At 44.2% G+C, this 18,137-nt stretch overlaps 1 protein-coding gene across 5 annotated transcripts in view; it reads left to right on the top strand.

Moving 5' to 3' along the window:
* Plekhh2 (pleckstrin homology, MyTH4 and FERM domain containing H2) overlaps positions 1-18,137 on the top strand; it is a 108,959-nt gene that overhangs the window by 85,668 nt on the left and 5,154 nt on the right. For all 5 annotated transcript variants that reach the window (XM_029471537.2, XM_029471538.2, XM_029471536.2 and 2 more), the window contains 7 exons: positions 121-298; positions 1,313-1,468; positions 2,799-2,896; positions 8,924-9,065; positions 12,818-12,963; positions 13,689-13,818; positions 17,301-17,387. In XM_029471537.2, coding sequence (XP_029327397.1) covers positions 121-298; positions 1,313-1,468; positions 2,799-2,896; positions 8,924-9,065; positions 12,818-12,963; positions 13,689-13,818; positions 17,301-17,387 — 937 coding nt within the window. The remainder of the gene's footprint in view (positions 1-120; positions 299-1,312; positions 1,469-2,798; positions 2,897-8,923; positions 9,066-12,817; positions 12,964-13,688; positions 13,819-17,300; positions 17,388-18,137) is intronic.

Here is an 18,137-nt window from a genome sequence, read left to right as displayed (position 1 = left end):
GTCTGTTGCAAAATTAAAGAAACTGGAGTCCAGTAAGCATTAACACTATGAAAGATGTATACGTTAGAGTGTCTTAATTTAATTCATTCTTAGGTTTTTATGTTAAGTTTTGCATTACAGGACAGAGTTTGGGAAATATGCCATTTACTGCCAGCGATGTGTAGAAAGGACACAGCAAAACGGAGACCGAGAGGCCAGACCGTCCAGGATGGAGATTCTCTCCACTCTTCTTCGAAACCCCTACCACCATTCTAGGCCCTTCAGCATACCCGTGCACTTCATGAATGGGCTCTACCAGGTGAGGGCGGCCAGAGACCAGGTCTCAGAAACAGAGAGTGGTGTGACAGGAGAAACAATTTTAAGCATTATTGTACAAATGGAAACAGAGAGTGACATGAGAAACAATGTTATAATTTTTGTACAAATTATGAGAATTAAGAATGCTTCCGTGAAGTTTTCCCCACCTGTGGGCAGGCAACATAGTGAACTGGTCCCAAGGCACAAACAGGCAAGTTTCTCCTCTTAGAGTCTCCAAATCTCAGGAATTACCTGGTAAGACATTCCCAGGCTTTCCCAGTTCTCTGCTCCAGATATTCATTTGTTAACATTGCATGTTACAAAGTTAGCAATTACTCTTCCTACCCATAAGCCTTTCATCATGAGTTCAATCCCTAGACCACACAGTTACAAGTTGTCCTCTTACAACCACCCAACTTGGCATGCCACATGCCAGATACACACACACAAACACACACACATACACACCAATAAAAAATTGTTTTTTGTTTGTTTTGTTTTTGTTTTTGTTTTTCAAGACAGGGTTTCTCTGTGTAGCCCTGGCTGTCCTGGAACTCACTCTGTAGACCAGGCTGGCCTCGAACTCAGAAATCCACCTGCCTCTGCCTCCCTAGTGCTGGGATTAAAGGCATGTGTCACCATCACCCGGCAAATTTTATTTTATTTTTTAAAGAATAAACATTAGATACACAGAGGTGCTCATTGATTTAAATGAATGTATTTTCCTTCATACACTATTGATATTATACTGTATTTCTTGGTTTATTTTCAATGGGTCAGCCTATTTGGAGCTGTCAAATTCAGTTTTGAATGTCTCTGTCTGTTGGCTGAAGCTGAAGTTTCTGAACTGCTGGGTAGCAAGTCTTCTTTGTTTTTTTCCAGCAGAGCACTGGACAAAAAGTTAAAAGTGCCTACAGAACACACTACCATTAGTCAGGCTTTGCGTGTGCCCTGCTTCCCCAAGGCCTGCTCAGCACGTATGGTTTTCATTAAGAGTTTTACTCCCTTTGGCTAGGTAGTGGGGTTCGATGCATCCACCACAGTGGAAGAATTTTTGAACACTTTGAACCAGGACACAGGAATGAGGAAGCCAGCGCAGTCTGGATTCGCACTCTTCACAGATGATCCTTCTGGCAGAGACCTGGAGCACTGTCTTCAGGGAAATATCAAGGTGAGACTTGGTTCTTCAAAGGACAGCAAAAGACTCTCTAGTCTGTGCAAATGTAGTGCAGGAATTTTCCAGAAATGTAAGAAACCCGATCAGCACATTTTTTTAAAAAATTGCCAAACTCTGGCAAAGCTGTAGAATTCTTTTCTGGGGCAGGGGGGCTGGGTGGGACATAGAATTCTTAAGATGCCACCTGTGCACACAAACTCTGTATTAATAGAAGAAAAAGAGCTATAGTTGTTATGGTAGTCTAAATATTAGGGAACTTAGAATAGTGGACCAGCAAGATGGCTCAGTGGGTAAAAGGGTTTGCAGCCAAGCCTGACACACCCTGAGGTGGATCCCTGGGACCCACATGGTGGGAGGAGAGAACTGACTCTCCTTTGACCTCCGTGCATGTGTATGGATACAAACAAATACAAAATGAACCAAAAACAACAACAAAAAAAAAATGAAAATGTGGAGGCCTTTCCCCTTCATTCATCTCTATTTCAGTATCCTGAGGGTTAAGTGGGATCTTGGGGTTGGGGGATGATGAGGGTGGGGGTGGCAGGCACGACACCGAGGTTCCTGCTCTCAGGGATCTTCAGTTTGCTTAGAAAAGAACAGATTTATATTCTGATAATCTTACCACAAATTAAACGTGGCAAGTGTTTTAAGAAGGGAATTTCAGCTTTGGGCCTATAGGGAGATCTGAACTGCAGTCGGCTAGGAAAAGAACCAATTGGAAAAAAGAGATACTTTTAAACATCTTTTCTAGCTCATAGAATAAAACAACAACAAACCCCACAAGATTTCATGGACTGATGGCAACAATTAGAAATACAGAATTACTCAACTGAGGGACCTCAGAGACATTGTCCATTTGTGTTGCAAGCGAGGAAGCAGAGGGAAAAGCTCTTCACTGCATCAAGCAGCTAGCCCTGAGTGGCGAGCACTCTTGTCTCAGACTTCTTTGGGGTACCTTGTTGTTCCAATCTTGATAAATTCACAAGGTGGAAAAAAATTGCTTCTTCAGAGATGAAATCATGAAAAAAATCCCTGGAATCTCTTTGTTTCCAGCTCCATGCAGTCCTGCCTTAAGATTCCTTTCTGGGTAAAAATGCAAGGCCACAGTCCAAAGTTAATGTGTGTCCAACTTGACAAGCCGACCAAAGAAACAATGTATAATTAACTCCTAAACTCAGAGCTCTGCGAAGCTAAAACTGACAACGCTGGAGCTAGTGTGGTTGGTGTGTATGAACTGAAAGTTCTCAGTCCCAGGGGTGGCTAGTCTTTTTAAAGTGTTGGTTTTAAAATTCTTGTGGATCTCAGCTTTCTATTTCCTTTCTAGATCTGTGACATTATTTCTAAATGGGAGCAGGCGTCCAAAGAACAGCAGCCTGGCAAGTGTGAGGGCAGCCGGACTGTCCGTCTGACTTACAAAAACAGGTGTGTAATGGGGGATCTGATCACAGAGCTGAGCGTGCGAGTGTCCAGACCATGGGCCCTTGGGCTGGTCTCCTCCTCACTGGCCTTGAAGGCACAAGATTAGCATGTGTGCTTACTTTCTAAGTAATAACTCTGTTCTGGGTGAAACTGCCACATGAGATTTTGTTTCTAATTCTTATTCTTTCCTAGTCCAGTCTCTCTCTCTCTCTCTTCTCTGGGTTCTCTCTTTCTCTCACCCTCTCCCATCCAACCACCTTCACCTTTAACTATAAGCTGGTCACTTAGCTAGATAAACACTCAAGGTAAAATGGTGTAGTGATGTTAGGAACAGACATAGGGGCAGTCTGTGACCTTTTGGAATTTCCTAGTTAACAAGGATGACAGGTGGCTCAGCATAGGTCCTCTGTAGAAAATGTGTCACTCTACATTAAGCTAGTGCAGTTCCACAGAAGCATGGGACACACAGAGTCACACCTAGGCAGGAGCTGTCTGCAGGGTTTATTTATTTATTTATTTATTTATTTATTTATTTATTTATTTATAGATGGCATTGATGCTAAGTTCAGAAAGGGGCTGGCTGACAGTGGAAACTTTAAAAAGTGTATCTGAAAGGGTGGTTAGCACCCGTGGAGGGAGGCTCATAGTCTGTGTCAAGAAAGCATGAGCCTTCTCAGCAGATGAAGTATAACACACTTTGGCATGTGGTCAGAAACCCCATTTTCTTTCTGTTTCAAATACTTTTCCTTAACCCATTTTGGCAGAAGATGGCATGGAACTGCCCACCTTACATGACATGCACCTCTGAAAAAGATGTTTTTCTATTTTTTTTAATCTCATAGCTCATAAATTAATCTATAAAATATCAGGCCAAGAACCTGGCAGAATTACTGGCACAATGTTGAATTCTTTCAGAATTGCTTTTGGAAGATCTTCAGAGACTTGACATTGGAATGCAAGCAGTCGAGGCATTATATAATATAGAAAGAACGTTACGACCTTTCATCTAGTTCAATATTTCTTTGTCTGATAATTGATCCTACAGAAATACCCACATAAATGGACAGAATATTCCTGTGTGACCCAGGATCTTCTTTCCATAATTTTAGAATAGTGAAAAATAATGGGAGGCCTTGAATATTCATCAGTAAGAACATGGTTGGATTAGGTGGTAACTTCATATGGTAGGCTGCACCTTGCACACTCAGCCTCCAAGCGCTGGCGACCTTCTCTTGAACAGACTCCTTTTATATAACCAGTGCTAGTTGCCACCCATTGGAGTCTCTTCATTCAGGAACTTGTGAGCTGGGATGGTTGCCCATCTTACAGATGGCGAGGTGACCATGACATGACAGTGTTCTAGTTTGCTGTCTGTTGCTCTGATAAATATCACAATTGAAAGCAAATTGAGGAAGAAGAGATTTATTTTCACCCTATAGGTTATAGCCCATCATTGAGGGAAGCGGGGCAGAACTCAATGCAAACAGCTTGATGTTGACCACTGGCCCCTCCCAGGCTCGAATTCAGCCAAGGTTCTTATGGGCCTCAGGCTCAGCTGCCCAGGGTTGACACCATTCACAGTAATTAGCAATCAAGACAAATGCCCCATGGCCATGCTCAGACCAGGTTTCCTCTTCAAGTGTTTAACAAGAAGATTGGCCACCTTCAATTGGTGTCCACAGTCTTAGACCATCCATTCCTAGAGATCTGCAGCATCCTTTAGACAATGGAATGTGAACAAGTGTTTGTTGAGATCCAGCAATACCTGCTCTGAGTAAGACGGGTTTTCAGGCTGTCCCTTGTCCATTTTGCAAGTAGCTCTTGACTCTACTATAAGATGTATAATATGATTGCACCCTGAGTGGATCCTCAGACACCATCCGCCCAGGACCACCCACACAGCACAGGTGGATAAATGACTTATTCCTAGGAATAGGAAGTGTACCCCTGAGAATTTACTGAGGTGAACTGAGACTTTCCGTTCTATTAAAATCACATCACAATAGTTCAACTGGTATTTCTATGGATGGCAGCCTTCATATGTGGCTGTTTAGTAACTGGCAAAAGCAGCAGGCTAGATGCCTGCTACAGCCTCTGGAGTCTACATTTTAGCAGCATCCTGGATGGTTCGTATACCCTGACGTCTGAGAAGGACCCATCTGAAGGGTCACATTTTGCCATCTCCATCTGTTGATCTCTTTGTGGTTATGTCTAAATTCAGTTTGACTTTGTTGGAACAAAATGGGAAGACCACCATATCTAAGACAGTTCCTGATAATTAATATCTTTGGCTGGATTTGCGCATTCTGATTCTGGTTACAAGGGCCACAGCTGGAACCAAAATGAAATTTAGGTGAAATGGACAAAGGCATTTGAAGTACTTACAGATAAGAGTAATAATGCCTTTAAGGCCTCGCTTGCCACGAGAAAAGACCAAGACCAAGGTGGTAGCGTGATGAAACCACATTGTTTAAACAACAGACAACTCCAAGCATGAGGATTGGTGTTTACACAGTCTGCAAAGCCCAGAGAGCCGTGGCTCTGAGAAAGAGCACTGCTTCTAAACATGGCCTCGCTTTGGTATGTTTATAAATAGCTTAGACAATGAGCCCTCATTTCCAGTGACACAATCCGGAGGGGAACTAGCTGTGACCTGTCGTGCCGCCAGGAATCTGATTCTTCCTCTGCCAACTTGCTTTGTAATGACTAAAATACTGAATTTTCTTCGTCGTTGTGGAATCTTAAGTTTATATTTAGCGAGTTATGAAATTTTAATTATTTGGACTCAGGGATCAAAGGTCTAACTTAATTGCCTTTGAACATGCTCTCAGACACAGTCACTTGGAAACACGTTTGTGGACTCTAACTTGCATGAAAAGGTTCTTGGTCGATTTGCTTTCTTGCTACATGCGTGCAAAAGTCAAGGTGTAGCTTTAACGAAGCAAACTGGCAAGGGTGCTTCCTGCGGGGGACACTCTTCTCCCTCCTGCTTGAAGTCAGAGCTCATTTTTGGTAACAGTTTGTAGTTGCTGTTTTCTGGAAGATGGACTGACATTCCCCGTTCCACAGCGAGCTAACCGGAAGAGTACACGCATCCATTGGCTCCTAAGGTGAAAGGTCTTGAGAGACCATCTAGCTTATCCTGTTTCACATGTTAAAGACTCCAGAATAGAGGGATCCCAGTGTGTAACCCAGGCTGGCCCTGACTCACCCCCACAGGTCGGCTGAATGCAGGGATTACAGGTGTGCACCGCCATGCCTGGTTGACCTTCTTGCTTTGAAATGCAGCCCCCTCTTGCTCATTTTTGCAATGCTTTGCTTGTTCTCCAGAACTTTGCTTGACTGTTGGGGCCTACACTGTGTCTCATAGGAGTCTGAGCCTGCCCTTCCTACGCGCTGTGCTCCCAAACTGTGCCCCTCTGGGATTGGTTTCCCTGCTTTGCTAAAACATTTTGCTTTTCTTTCCCAGGCTGAACCTGGTGGCCGTGCTGGGAACTGTAGAAAGCACACTGGTCCCTTTCTCCCTGTAGACATAACACACTTGTATCTGTATCAAAAGATGGCCTAGTCGACCATCACTGGAAAAAGAGGCCCATTGGACACACAAACTTTATATGCCCCAGTACAGGGGAACGCCAGGGCCAAAAAATTGGGAATGGGTGGGTAGGGAAGTGGGGGGGAGGGTATGGGGGACTTTTGGGATAGCATTGGAAATGTAATTGAGGAAAATACATAATAAAAATATTAAAAATTAAAAAAATAATTTTTAATAAAAGATTTTATGTGATTTACACATGAAAAAAATAAAATAAAAGAGAAGAATTCCCAGTGATCACACTTTCCTTCTGGGTCACGGGAATGAACCATGGGGTTTCCTACTTCGACCAAGGAAATGAGCCCGGTGTAAAAGCTTTGATTTTCTGTCTCTTCTCTTAGTGTCACACCACTTTCCTGGTGACATTTTGCATTCATTGCCTATGTCTGTTGCCCAACTACACCCTTCTGTCTGCTTAACAACCCTATATGTTTGTGGATGGAGATGGGGCAGTAGTTGACTTCTAGAAACAGCTCTGATTGTCAGCCGGGCATGGGCGGGAAATGATCAGAACTGGGTAGAACAAGCTTTGCAGAGAACACCTGCCTTGTTTCTCCAGATTGTAAACACAGACACACACACACCTAACGACTACTCTACCAAGTCTCTCTTTTCCACCACTGTGTTGTCACAGCAGCAGTTGGGCATCTCAGGTGGGTGCTTACCTGCCCTGTTGTCTCTGTACTTTGAGCATCCGTAACACTTGTGGCTTATTCTGAAACCAGAATCCCACACCACAGTGAGCATCACAGCCAGGCAAGCAAAAGCCAAGTCCTGAGCCAGGCATAGTGGAACATACTTGTCCTAGCTACTTGGGAGGGTGAGATGGGAATACCACTTGAAGCTACCCAAGACCAGATTCAGCAATGCAGAGATGCCCCCACCCCCATCTCAGAACAAACAAAAGCCCATGTCCTGTTTCCACGAGGAATAAGAGTGTGCTGGTTTTTAATCTTTCTAAATAAGCTCATATGCATGTGACAAAAAAAAAAAAGAAATCAAGGCAGACTTGAATGTACAAATATTATCTTTTAGACATCTGGTGAAAAGCCTCCCCTGACATTTGATGTTAATTGGAGTTGATTTTTAAATTAAAATCCTCATGTCCTGTTTAGCATATCTAAGATGTTGAAAAAAGATTGTGTGTTGAAAACTGGGTTTATTCAGCTCATTGGAATGAAGAGTTTGTTGCATCCTGCTTTCCTTACAGGGGTAAATTTAATGTCATTTGGAGTCTTTTTTTTTCCTCTTTTTTTTTCTATATCAGCCCTATAAGTGCCTTGTGCCCTTCCCCCCCCCTTTTAAAGTTTTTATTTATTATCTTTATATGAGTACACTGTAGCTGTTTCTAGACACATCAGAAGAGGGCATCAGATCCTATTACAGATGGTTGTGAGCCATCATGTGGTTGCTGGGAGTTGAACTCAGGACCTCTGGAAGAGCAGTCAGTGCTCTTAACCACTGAGCCATCTCTCCAGCCCATCATCTGGAGTCTTAAGCCCTTCCTCCAGGACTGGTTTAGTCACTGTTCCATTGCTGAGAGACACCACGACCAAGGCAACTCTTGGTCAATAAGAGAAAGCATTCAATTAGGGTCTGGTTTACAGTTTCGGAGGCTTAGTCCAAAGTCATTATGGCAGAGAGTATGGCTACAGGTGCTGTGCTGGAGAAGTAGCTGAAAGCAACATTTTTATCCAGAAGCAGCAAGGGGGGGGGGGGGGAGGAGAGAGAGAGAGAGAGAGAGAGAGAGAGAGAGAGAGAACCCATGCACCTAGGCCTGGCATACACTTTTGAAATTTCAAAGCTCACCCCCAGTGACACACTTCCTCCAATAAGGCCAACCTGTGAATCCTTCTAAGCCTTTCAAATAGCCACTCCCCTGTGACTAAGCATTTAGATACATGGGCCTGTGGGGGGGTCAGTCTTACTCAAAACATCACAATGACTTAATCCTCAGGACATTTTTAAATTTTAATGTAAATAGAAATGTTCTTCCACTTCAAAGCAGTCTGCCTAATGTGTTCCAGATGGTAGCGATCCGTTTGTATCATGTAGTGGGACATTAAAACAGTCTGTGATGTATTGTCACTGTCTTCCATGTGGTAGGATAGCTCAGTGGCTGAGCACTTACCTGCGCTGTCCCTCGTTCTGTCTCTGTCATGGAGAAAAGGGGACAATGAGATAGATGGTACATACACACACACACACATGCACACACTCATACTCACATTCACACACATACACTCACATACATATACACATGCACACACACGCATACATACACTCACACACCTATGCACTCTCACACATATATACTCACACACACGTACACTCACATAATACACACTCATGCTCACACACAAAATAAATGTAGAATTTTTTAATTAAAATTAAAATATCATGAGAAATCTTCTCTTTTCTTTCTTTTTCCCCAGACTATATTTCTCAATGCAAGCTCGTGGAGAAACCGACAGAGAGAAGCTGCTGCTGCTGTACCAGACAAATGACCAAATCATCAATGGCCTTTTCCCTCTGAATAAGGATCTGGCGTTAGAAATGGCAGCGCTTTTAGCTCAGGTAACTTCCGAGTTGTCTAAATTAGCTCGAGGGGAGGGAGCAGTGCCGGTTTCCTCTGCTAACTGCAGGAAAGCAGGACACCGTCAGCAAGCCTTAGGGTTCACTTTGCTATGATTAAGAAGCCACTGGAGACCGCAGGCATAAGGACTCCATTATACCTCTGCAGAGCTGTCAAGACGCTGCACTTGTCCCCACTCTGCCACCTGTGGGTGTCCTCCTCATGACCCTGGGGTCTGTTTGAGTCCCAGCACGTTCTGGAGTCAGGATGGTGGGCTGAGAAGGACCTGCCTTCCTGGCTTTGGGAAAACAGCTCAGAACGTACACTGGCCTCTCCATGTAAGCCCCGGATTATAACAGAAACCCATGGTCTTGCCTGCCTATGCAGGAAGCCAGGAAGTAGTCCCTGCCAGCCAGCAACGTGCCTAGACCATTAAAGTCTTCATCCTCAAGAAGAGGTTGTAAAATACACACCCGCGTCTGTGGAGGGGAGCATATAAGCTTCCCTATGAAGTGCCTCCTTGACAGATGCCCACGCCCCACGTCTGTAGTCAATGGATTCTCACCGGCACACCATCCAATACCTCACCCATTTTTTAGCTCATCCACAACACGGGTGATGATTCCCATGTCTCTGCACTCCAGTTTATACCTGTCTGGCTACAAACTGCCTGTCACCTCCGCTTTGCTACGTTCCACACCTTCATCATGTCCCCCAACACACACACACACACACACCAGACCTCCAGGGAAGCTTCCATCCCAGCGGTCCCCACCACCTTTCCCTATTCTCTTTCCCTTACTTCATCTTTTCACTTTGAGCTCACACTTCTTCCTCTGCTCACCCCCCCCAACGTGGCCCCCCACTGAGTTCTCCCTCACACAGCTGCTTGAGGGACTTCCCCAGTTATCCACTGATGCCTAACAAGTGACTTGAAGTTGAGTGTGGTGATGAATGCCTGCAGCTGATAATTCTAGCTCTTAAGAGGCAAAGGCAGAAAAGATCACAAGTTCAGGACAATCCTGGACTACATAGCAAGTTCCAGGACAACCTGGGATACATACCGAGACTTTATAGCAAAAACAAACAAAGCAGAAAAGGATACAGCAGCAGTAACCAAAAGCTCCAAAAGTAATTCGGGCAGATCTGCAAAAGGATTTTAGTGTCTGTTTTCTGTGGCTTCTGTAGCTTAGCCTGAGGGACAGCTGTGACACAAGGATGAGGGCTGGGGTCACTGCCAGGCTCATTTATCTGCATGTCTGTCTGCCTGTGATGCTGGCTCACAGCTGAGACTTCTACAAGGACCGTCCACTCTACAGTGGTATACACTATAAACATGACCGTGTTCTCTTCGAAGAATTTATTCAAGCTTCCAACCAGGATAGCGATCGAATGGCAAAAAGCCATACCCCAAAAGAGACGTGAAGGAAAACCTGTCCTTGTCCCCAGGCCTGAGACTGGAAGTTGGCACAGTGACACTTGTCCATGGCGAGTTGTTTACACAGCATTAGTACCTGACAAAGAGACAGAGCAAGGAAAGATGTCCTTCCCACCTAAGGTCATTCATGATCTGCCCTGGCAGCTGCCTCCCCAGCCCCAGCATCTGTAACTGTCCCTACCTGGAGCTCGGGTCTGGCGTCTGCTTCCTTTAGACTTTACTGATCTTACTGGTTGGTCTCCATTGTCTGGAATGGCTCTGCCTCTGCTCTGTCACGTGCTAATTTCACCTTGCCCTTAGCTTCCCTGGTAGTTGTATGTATACTAGGGAACCTTGCTGAAGCCTTCCTGGCAGCTCCACTGGCCCTCTGGGGAGTTTCTGCAGTGTATCACACATGTGTGTCCTGACGATGGTGGCGCATAATGACTTGTAGTTCTGCTTTGCATCAGTGACTGGGGCCTCCCCAAGGGCCACCACTGTGCCTGGCCCTCCTACTTAACAATCTTTCCCATGAGCAGTTTTCCCCACTGCTCTTGGAAGAATGGACACTTAGTAACTGGCTTTTCTTTTAGAATACTTTTAAATCATCTGTACTTGAAAGCTTGCTTGCTGTACTCCGTGTTCTTTTGATACAAATGGGAAAAAAGGAGGGAAGGAACCGGCCCTTACTTTCTAGACAGTCGCTGCTGGCCGATTTAGGGGTCATGCTCTTAAATTCTAAGCTGTCTCTCAGCCCTAAATCCACCTCTTAAGGATATGTATTGTTGACATTTTTGAAATGGGTCAGAAAGTTGAGACCGTACACCAAGAACTCATGGAGTCTATGAATAACACTAGAAATTACAATGTATATAAGGAAAAATGGAATACTTCCATCTTTCCTCAGAGGGCTGTTGTTTTTGGAAGGACATGGGTTTATTGAGTACACATAAGGGCAGAGCCTGGCCAGCAAAAAGAATGCTACCTGTAGTCATCTCTGAATTTTTTTTTGAAGATTAAAACATAATAAAGGGGGGCTGGAGAAATGGCTCAGTGATTAGCAGCTTTGGCTGCTCTTCCACAGGTCCTGAGTTCAATTCCCACGGACCACATGGTGGCTCAGAACCATCTGTGATGGGATCTGGTCTGCCTGAAGAGAGCCACAGTGTACTCATATACATAAAATTAAAAAATAAAATAAATTAAAACAAGCTAAGCAATGCAGAATTATTTATTCTGTTGCAGATTTGATTCTGTGGCGGTCTTATGATGTTGCACAGCTTTAAAAAAAATAACACACTGAGTGAGTGAATGAGTTGGGAGACAGTCTGCGGGGCTTGGCTCTCTCCTCCCTCCACGTGGGGCCAGGTGATAGACAGTAAAGGCTAGAAGTGCCTTTACCCACGGATCCTTCTTCCCAGCACAATGCTGTAGCTTAGTGGAGGAGTTCTTGGAGTCGATCTCTGTGCTGGCTAGTTTTAGGTCAACTTGACACAAAGTAGCGTCATCAGAGAAGAGGGAAGCTCAGTTGAGAAAATGTCTCCAGAAGACCCAGCTGTAAGCCATTGTCAAAATCAGTGATCAATGGGGGAAGACTATTTTGGGTGGTGCCATCCGTGAGCTGTGGTCCTGGGTTCTATAGGAAGCCATGCTGAGCAAGCCATGGGGAGTAAGCCAGTAAGCAGCACCCCAGCAAGGCCTCTGCCTCAGCTCCTGCCTCCTGTGTTAGACTCACTAATAGGTTTGTTTTCTCTTAGCAAATACTGCTAGGAGGTTTTTAGTTTCTTTTCTATTGCTGCCATAGGATACGCTGATAAAAGTGTCTTTAGGAGAGAAGGCTTCACGGGGCTCACAGGTCACATGATTGGCCACACTCCACCCACAGTCAAAAAGAAATAATTATTCATCCATTGCCCCCTGTCCCTGATTACGGACGTCATGTGACCACTGTGGCTTCCCTACTATCTGTACTATAAAATGGAACTGAGAGCCAAAATAAAGCCTTTCTCTCTTAAGAAGGCATCACCAGGGTGTCCCCGCACAGCAACATGAAAAGAAGCCTAGGACAGGAGTTTCGAATGGAAATGGGGCTGAACTGCTTGTCACAGAATCCCTCCTAAGTTAGATTTCAAGTCAAATTTATATTTAAAACAACAGCTCATATACATGATTATAAATTTTATCGTCACACAATCATGACACATAGAGTTGTATTTTAGTACAGTCATGACACATAGGTTTGTGGTTTACATACACAAAGGATGTCTCAAAAGACCAAAAGTGATTTTCTTTCTGAAAGCTGTTCTTGCTCTGTGTTTTCTTCCTGGGAACTTCCAGGTGGATATTGGAGATTTTGAAAGACCTTTCTCAACTCCAGCGGGGCCTGTGACTAACCAGTGCAAGGCAAATCAAACCCTCAAACAAGTCATAGAGAGATTTTACCCGAAAAGGTACCGAGAAGGGTGCTCTGAGGAGCAGCTAAGGTAAGGGGGTGCCTGGGCTTTGTACAGGGGTGGAGTTGCGCTAGGAATTTAGTAAAATTTCCTGTATGGATCCTTTCTTAGAACATTTAATTCCAATGTATTGCAAGAGGTTTTACATATTTTATGGGGACATAAATAAATTTACGTGGGTTTTTTTTTTTTGAGGAAGTCTCATGTAGCCCAGGCTAGCCTCAAACTTGGTATGAGCTGAAAATGACCTTAAACTCCTGATCCTTCAGCTTTTCTCTCCACCATGCTGAAGTGACAGGTTTGAAACAACTTTCTAAGTAAAAATGACCAAACTTAGACTGTCGTTTTGTCTGTTCTCAATGCTGGATTAATTCTGGCCAGAAAGAAGGTTTTAGCTATACAATGGAGGTAGCTGGCCCTGGGTTCAGTCTGAGGATAACTGCAATCAACATTCCTCCAAACTGTACCATTTGGGCACCATGACTAGTGTTGGAGTTTGAGAAATGGAAATATTCTCTGGAAAAATGACCTGGCCCCCTGACTCATGCTGAGGTCTGCTGTTAGCCATGTAGGTGATAAAGATTTCCATGCTAGGTTGTGTTGGGCACTTCAGCGTCTCCAGAGAATTGGGGGAAAGCTTTTCAGAAAGGTGGGGGGTCAAAGGGGGCTGCGGATGAGGCTGAGCAGCGCTTTGGGAGGCTCTACTCACGGTTTTGCTTTTGTGTCTTGTTTTTGTCTGATTTTTTTCTTTTTAGGCAGCTCTACCAGCGACTCTCAACCAAATGGATGGCCCTCCGGGGACACAGTGCGGCTGACTGCATTCGCATTTACTTGACAGTAGCCAGGAAGTGGCCATTCTTTGGCGCCAAGTTGTTCTTTGCAAAAGTAAGAAAGAATGGGAAGAAGACTCGACTCATAATAAACACCCCATGGGCACATCTGGACACATTTACCCTGATACACCATATTCAGTTTCATTTTAAAAAATGAGGGGATTCTCAGCAATTTAAGCATAGAGGAATGCTGCGTAATGGAGAAGGCCCCTTCCTCTTCTCCTCCTCACCTCATCCTCCCGCCCCAACCCACCCCCACACTGAACCACTTTGGGAATCATAGGCCAGTCCATCAGGAGAGCTCGCCGAACCCCCTTCCAGTCCCCTCACTCGTCCCCAGTCACTAACCGTGTCGCTCGCTCGTTGACCTAATTTCTTAATGAGTGTTTCCTGAGTCCCGTTTGGCAACCATTGAGATAAGCCCCAGGGCCCCATAAAGCACAAGGTTTGTAGAGTGCTGTACCAGACTCTTCAGGGCAATTCTCAGCATAGCCCAATGTCGCAACAGGCCTGTAAAGAAGGCCCTGTGTGGGAAGCACCCTTTGAAGAGACCAGAGGAGTGCTGTAGAAACACTGGGCAGGAGACAGCCCTGCCGGGGAGTTGGCCGGCCAGTGCCCCGAGGGAAGGCATATGCCTTTTTCTTTTGGGAGCATTTTGGTTTTCAATCTGGTGCTGGGCATTGAAGCCAGGTCCCCTGGAGCCATACCACCAGCCCCAAACTGTGCCTTGTACTTCTTTTTCTTCCCCTTAAATGACGCCACTTGGAACTCTTTTGCTCTAAAGATGCATCCATCTTGTCTTGTATTCTGTCTTCCTCATTAGTGCATGCGCACTCGGAGAGTGAGCCCAGCATCCTCCCCTGGTGACCACCACCAGGGTTTAGAAGGCATTATCACTTAATAAATGCTTGCTAAAGAGCCAGGCTATGCTGGACAGATTGATCAAATTAACGGATCTAGGTTTTCTCATCTTTTAATGAACAGTGTAGGCTAGAAAAGTCAGGTCCCAGGAATCTTGTCACTGGTCGTTAAGGGTAGAAATTACTTTTGCTACTGGAACTAGAAGCCATGCATCAGAAAAACAATACCTGTTAGGATCATGACATCTATACAGTATATCTGCAAGGAACTCAAGGGGCTTCTTTTTTTTTTTTTTTTTTTTTTTTCATTTTTCAAGACAGGGTTTTTCTGTGCAGTCCTGGCTGTCCTGGAACTCACTCTGAAGACCAGGCTGGCCTCGAACTCAGAAATCCGCCTGCCTCTGCCTCCCGAGTGCTGGGATTAAAGGTGTGTGCCACCACTGCCCAACTTCAAGGGGCTTCTTATTCTTACTTTTCAACATAAAGAATAAGCCTAGCATAGTGGTACACACTCCTTAGTCCCAGCTACTCAAGAGCCTGATGCAGGAGTAATTGAGACTAGTAATAAGAGACTGCCAAGGTATTATAATGAGACCATGTCTAAAAACAGATGGGTAATTAATATATAGACTTGAAATGTGGACTGTTTCACAATGAATTTTACCCCCAACTTCAGCATGGAAAGTGCTGCTAACTTGCACATGCACACACACACTCAAACACACACTCATGCACACATACTCATACACACATACACATGCACACACCCACATGCATACACACTCACACACATACACTCACATGCAAACACACTCACACATACACACATACACACAGATGCACACACACTCACACTCACAAACACACATATACACGCACACATGTACACATACATACACTCACACACACTCACACACACATACACACATGTGCACACACACTCAAACACACACATACACACACATGCACACACACTCATACACACATGCACACATACTCATGCATGCACACACATACACACACTCACACATACATACACCACATGCACACACTCACACATACATACACACACACACTCACACACACATGCACACACAAACGCTCACACTATGCTCTTTCCTGGGCCATCATTAGCTATGACGCTGTGTTTGATGTTATAGGACCAGCGTTTGTCTGTCTTTAGAACAAGGAGGCGTTTCCCTTGTTGGCTTCATGGTGCCCCTCCCCCATTTCTCATAATTGTGGGGAAAATACACATGACACATAATCTACCAATACAGCAGTTTTAAAAGGATGGCACTCCAGCATTAAGTCCATCTCACTGCATCACAGCTGTCCTACCTCTGTAAACCAGGCTGGCCTGAAACTCACCCTGTAGACCAGGCTGGGCTCTCACTCAGAGATCCACCTGCCTCTGCCTCCCCAGTGCTGGGATCAAAGGTGTGCACCACCACCTGCCTCTGGAAGCTTTTTGTCTTCCAACCTAACACTCTATGCCCATTAAATATTTGACTTTCCATGCACTCCTGCTCGCCACCCTGGAGGGCACCCTTCCGTTTCTATGAATTTGTCTACTCCAGGAACCTCAGACCACATGTTATTTTGTAGTTAGGTGATGCCTTCAGGATATATCTGTGATGCAGCATGGATCAAATTTTTCTTTCTTTTCAAGGACTGGATAATATTCCCTCACACGCCCACACCACGCACCACGCTTTGTTTATCCATCTGTCAGTGGGGCTTAATCAAGAAGAAAACACAGTCCTCCAATACTATACACCACTGGCCTTTTGTTCTATGGTGCCGGAGATTGAGCCAGGGCCTTGTATAGTCTAGAGGAGTGCACCCCACCAAGCTACATCTGCACCTCTTTCTGATGCCCGAGACTGTTTGAAACCACCCTCAGTAGAGGCATTGGTAACCCTATAGTTGAGATTTACTGAATCTTCATACTTAAGATTTATTATATACAACATAAAATCCAGCACCCCCCCACACTCTTCTCTAATAGAAGTAGCTAAGTTTTTGTTACAATTTCAGTTGTTAATCAAATAAAACAATCACTGTAAAAATGGTCAAAAACATGTTTGGATTTTGACTAGGTTTTTCTCATGGGAGACTTTTTTAATTAATAAAATGTTATTGTTTTGGTCATAAAAGTTGTATAGAAATTCCAGTTTACACGCAATTTTCTTCTTTCCTCTTTATTCTGTTTCTGTTAGACATTGACTATCAGGAAAAGTGTGCATGTGTCACCACATTCCTTCACGCTCCTAGCGCCAGCACCTTAGAAATCTGCTGCTGTGTTTCTTTACGAATGCGGTCATCACAAAGACCGTCAAAACTGTTGACAGCTGTGTAGTTTGTGAAACAAAAAGAAGATGTAAAAATTAGTGTTCTTGTGTGAAAGATGAGAAAGCTGAGTCCCCGTGATACAAGACATTTGTCTGAATGCACACATTACTAAATAAAGATGGGAGCCCGCAAGCCAGCTGGCCTGAAAGGAATGAATTTCTGTGGCCTTCAGTGTGCCCCGCCCCACTGCCCTTGCCTCCCACATAGATGTTCAGTATTTTTGCTGAGTTTAAAACTGGCAGATCTTGCATGCATTTAGACTAAAAAATACAGCTATAATTTTGCATGTATAATACAGAATATTTTCACTTCTCCGTAGCCAATAGCACCATCATCACTTGGCGATAATTCCGTGTGGCTGGCTGTCCATGAAAATGGGTTGAGCATCCTAGAATACACCTCCATGGTAAGATCAAACCTGGCTTCTGTAATTGAATCTTTGATTTCCACTGCTCAGGGTACAGTAAAGTAATGCTATTCTGAACGGCTATCTTCTGATTTTCCTGAGCTTAGAAAATATTTTCCCTAATACTCTCTAATAAAGTGACTTTACAAATAAAACTATGTTACAGTCCAGAGTTTCAAAACAGTATGAGACAGGCCGTGCTGAATATAGAAAAATATTAAGATGCTAAGATTAAGTTACAATCATCATTCTGGGGTGTGTGTGTGTAGTAAATTCAGGGGGAGGCCAGAGGACAACTTACTGGAGTCAGTTCTACTGTGTGGGTCCCAAGGATCGAACTCAGGTGGCCAGCCTTGGCAGCAAGCACCTGTATCCTTTGAGCCATATAACTGGCCCCCTACAGGTTTTTTTTTTTCTGTATAAAATAGGAATGTTTAAGTTATTACAGAGTAGAAACTTCACTTGTCAAAGTTTAAATTTTCAGTTTCACTTAAGTTTCCGTATCTTAATATTTTCTAGTTCTCAGTAAAGTCACCAATTCCACTCACATCAAGGTTACATAGCTACTAGAACTTAGAGTACATTATTTAAAAGGACCTCAAGCTGGACAGTGTGGCACATGCTGGTAGTTCCCAAGCTGAAGACACTAAGACAGGAGGGTCGCAAGTTCAAGGCTAGTTGGGGCTACATTGTAAAATCCTGTCTCAATTTTTCAAAATAGAAAAAAAAAAAAAAAAAGAAGAAGAAAAT

Source organism: Mus caroli, unplaced genomic scaffold (genome assembly GCF_978045245.1).
Source record: "Mus caroli unplaced genomic scaffold, Mus_caroli_1 scaffold_18, whole genome shotgun sequence".
NCBI lineage: Eukaryota > Metazoa > Chordata > Mammalia > Rodentia > Muridae > Mus > Mus caroli.
The sequence above is the reverse complement of the archived record's forward strand: the minus strand, read 5'-3'. Positions and strand labels throughout refer to the sequence as shown.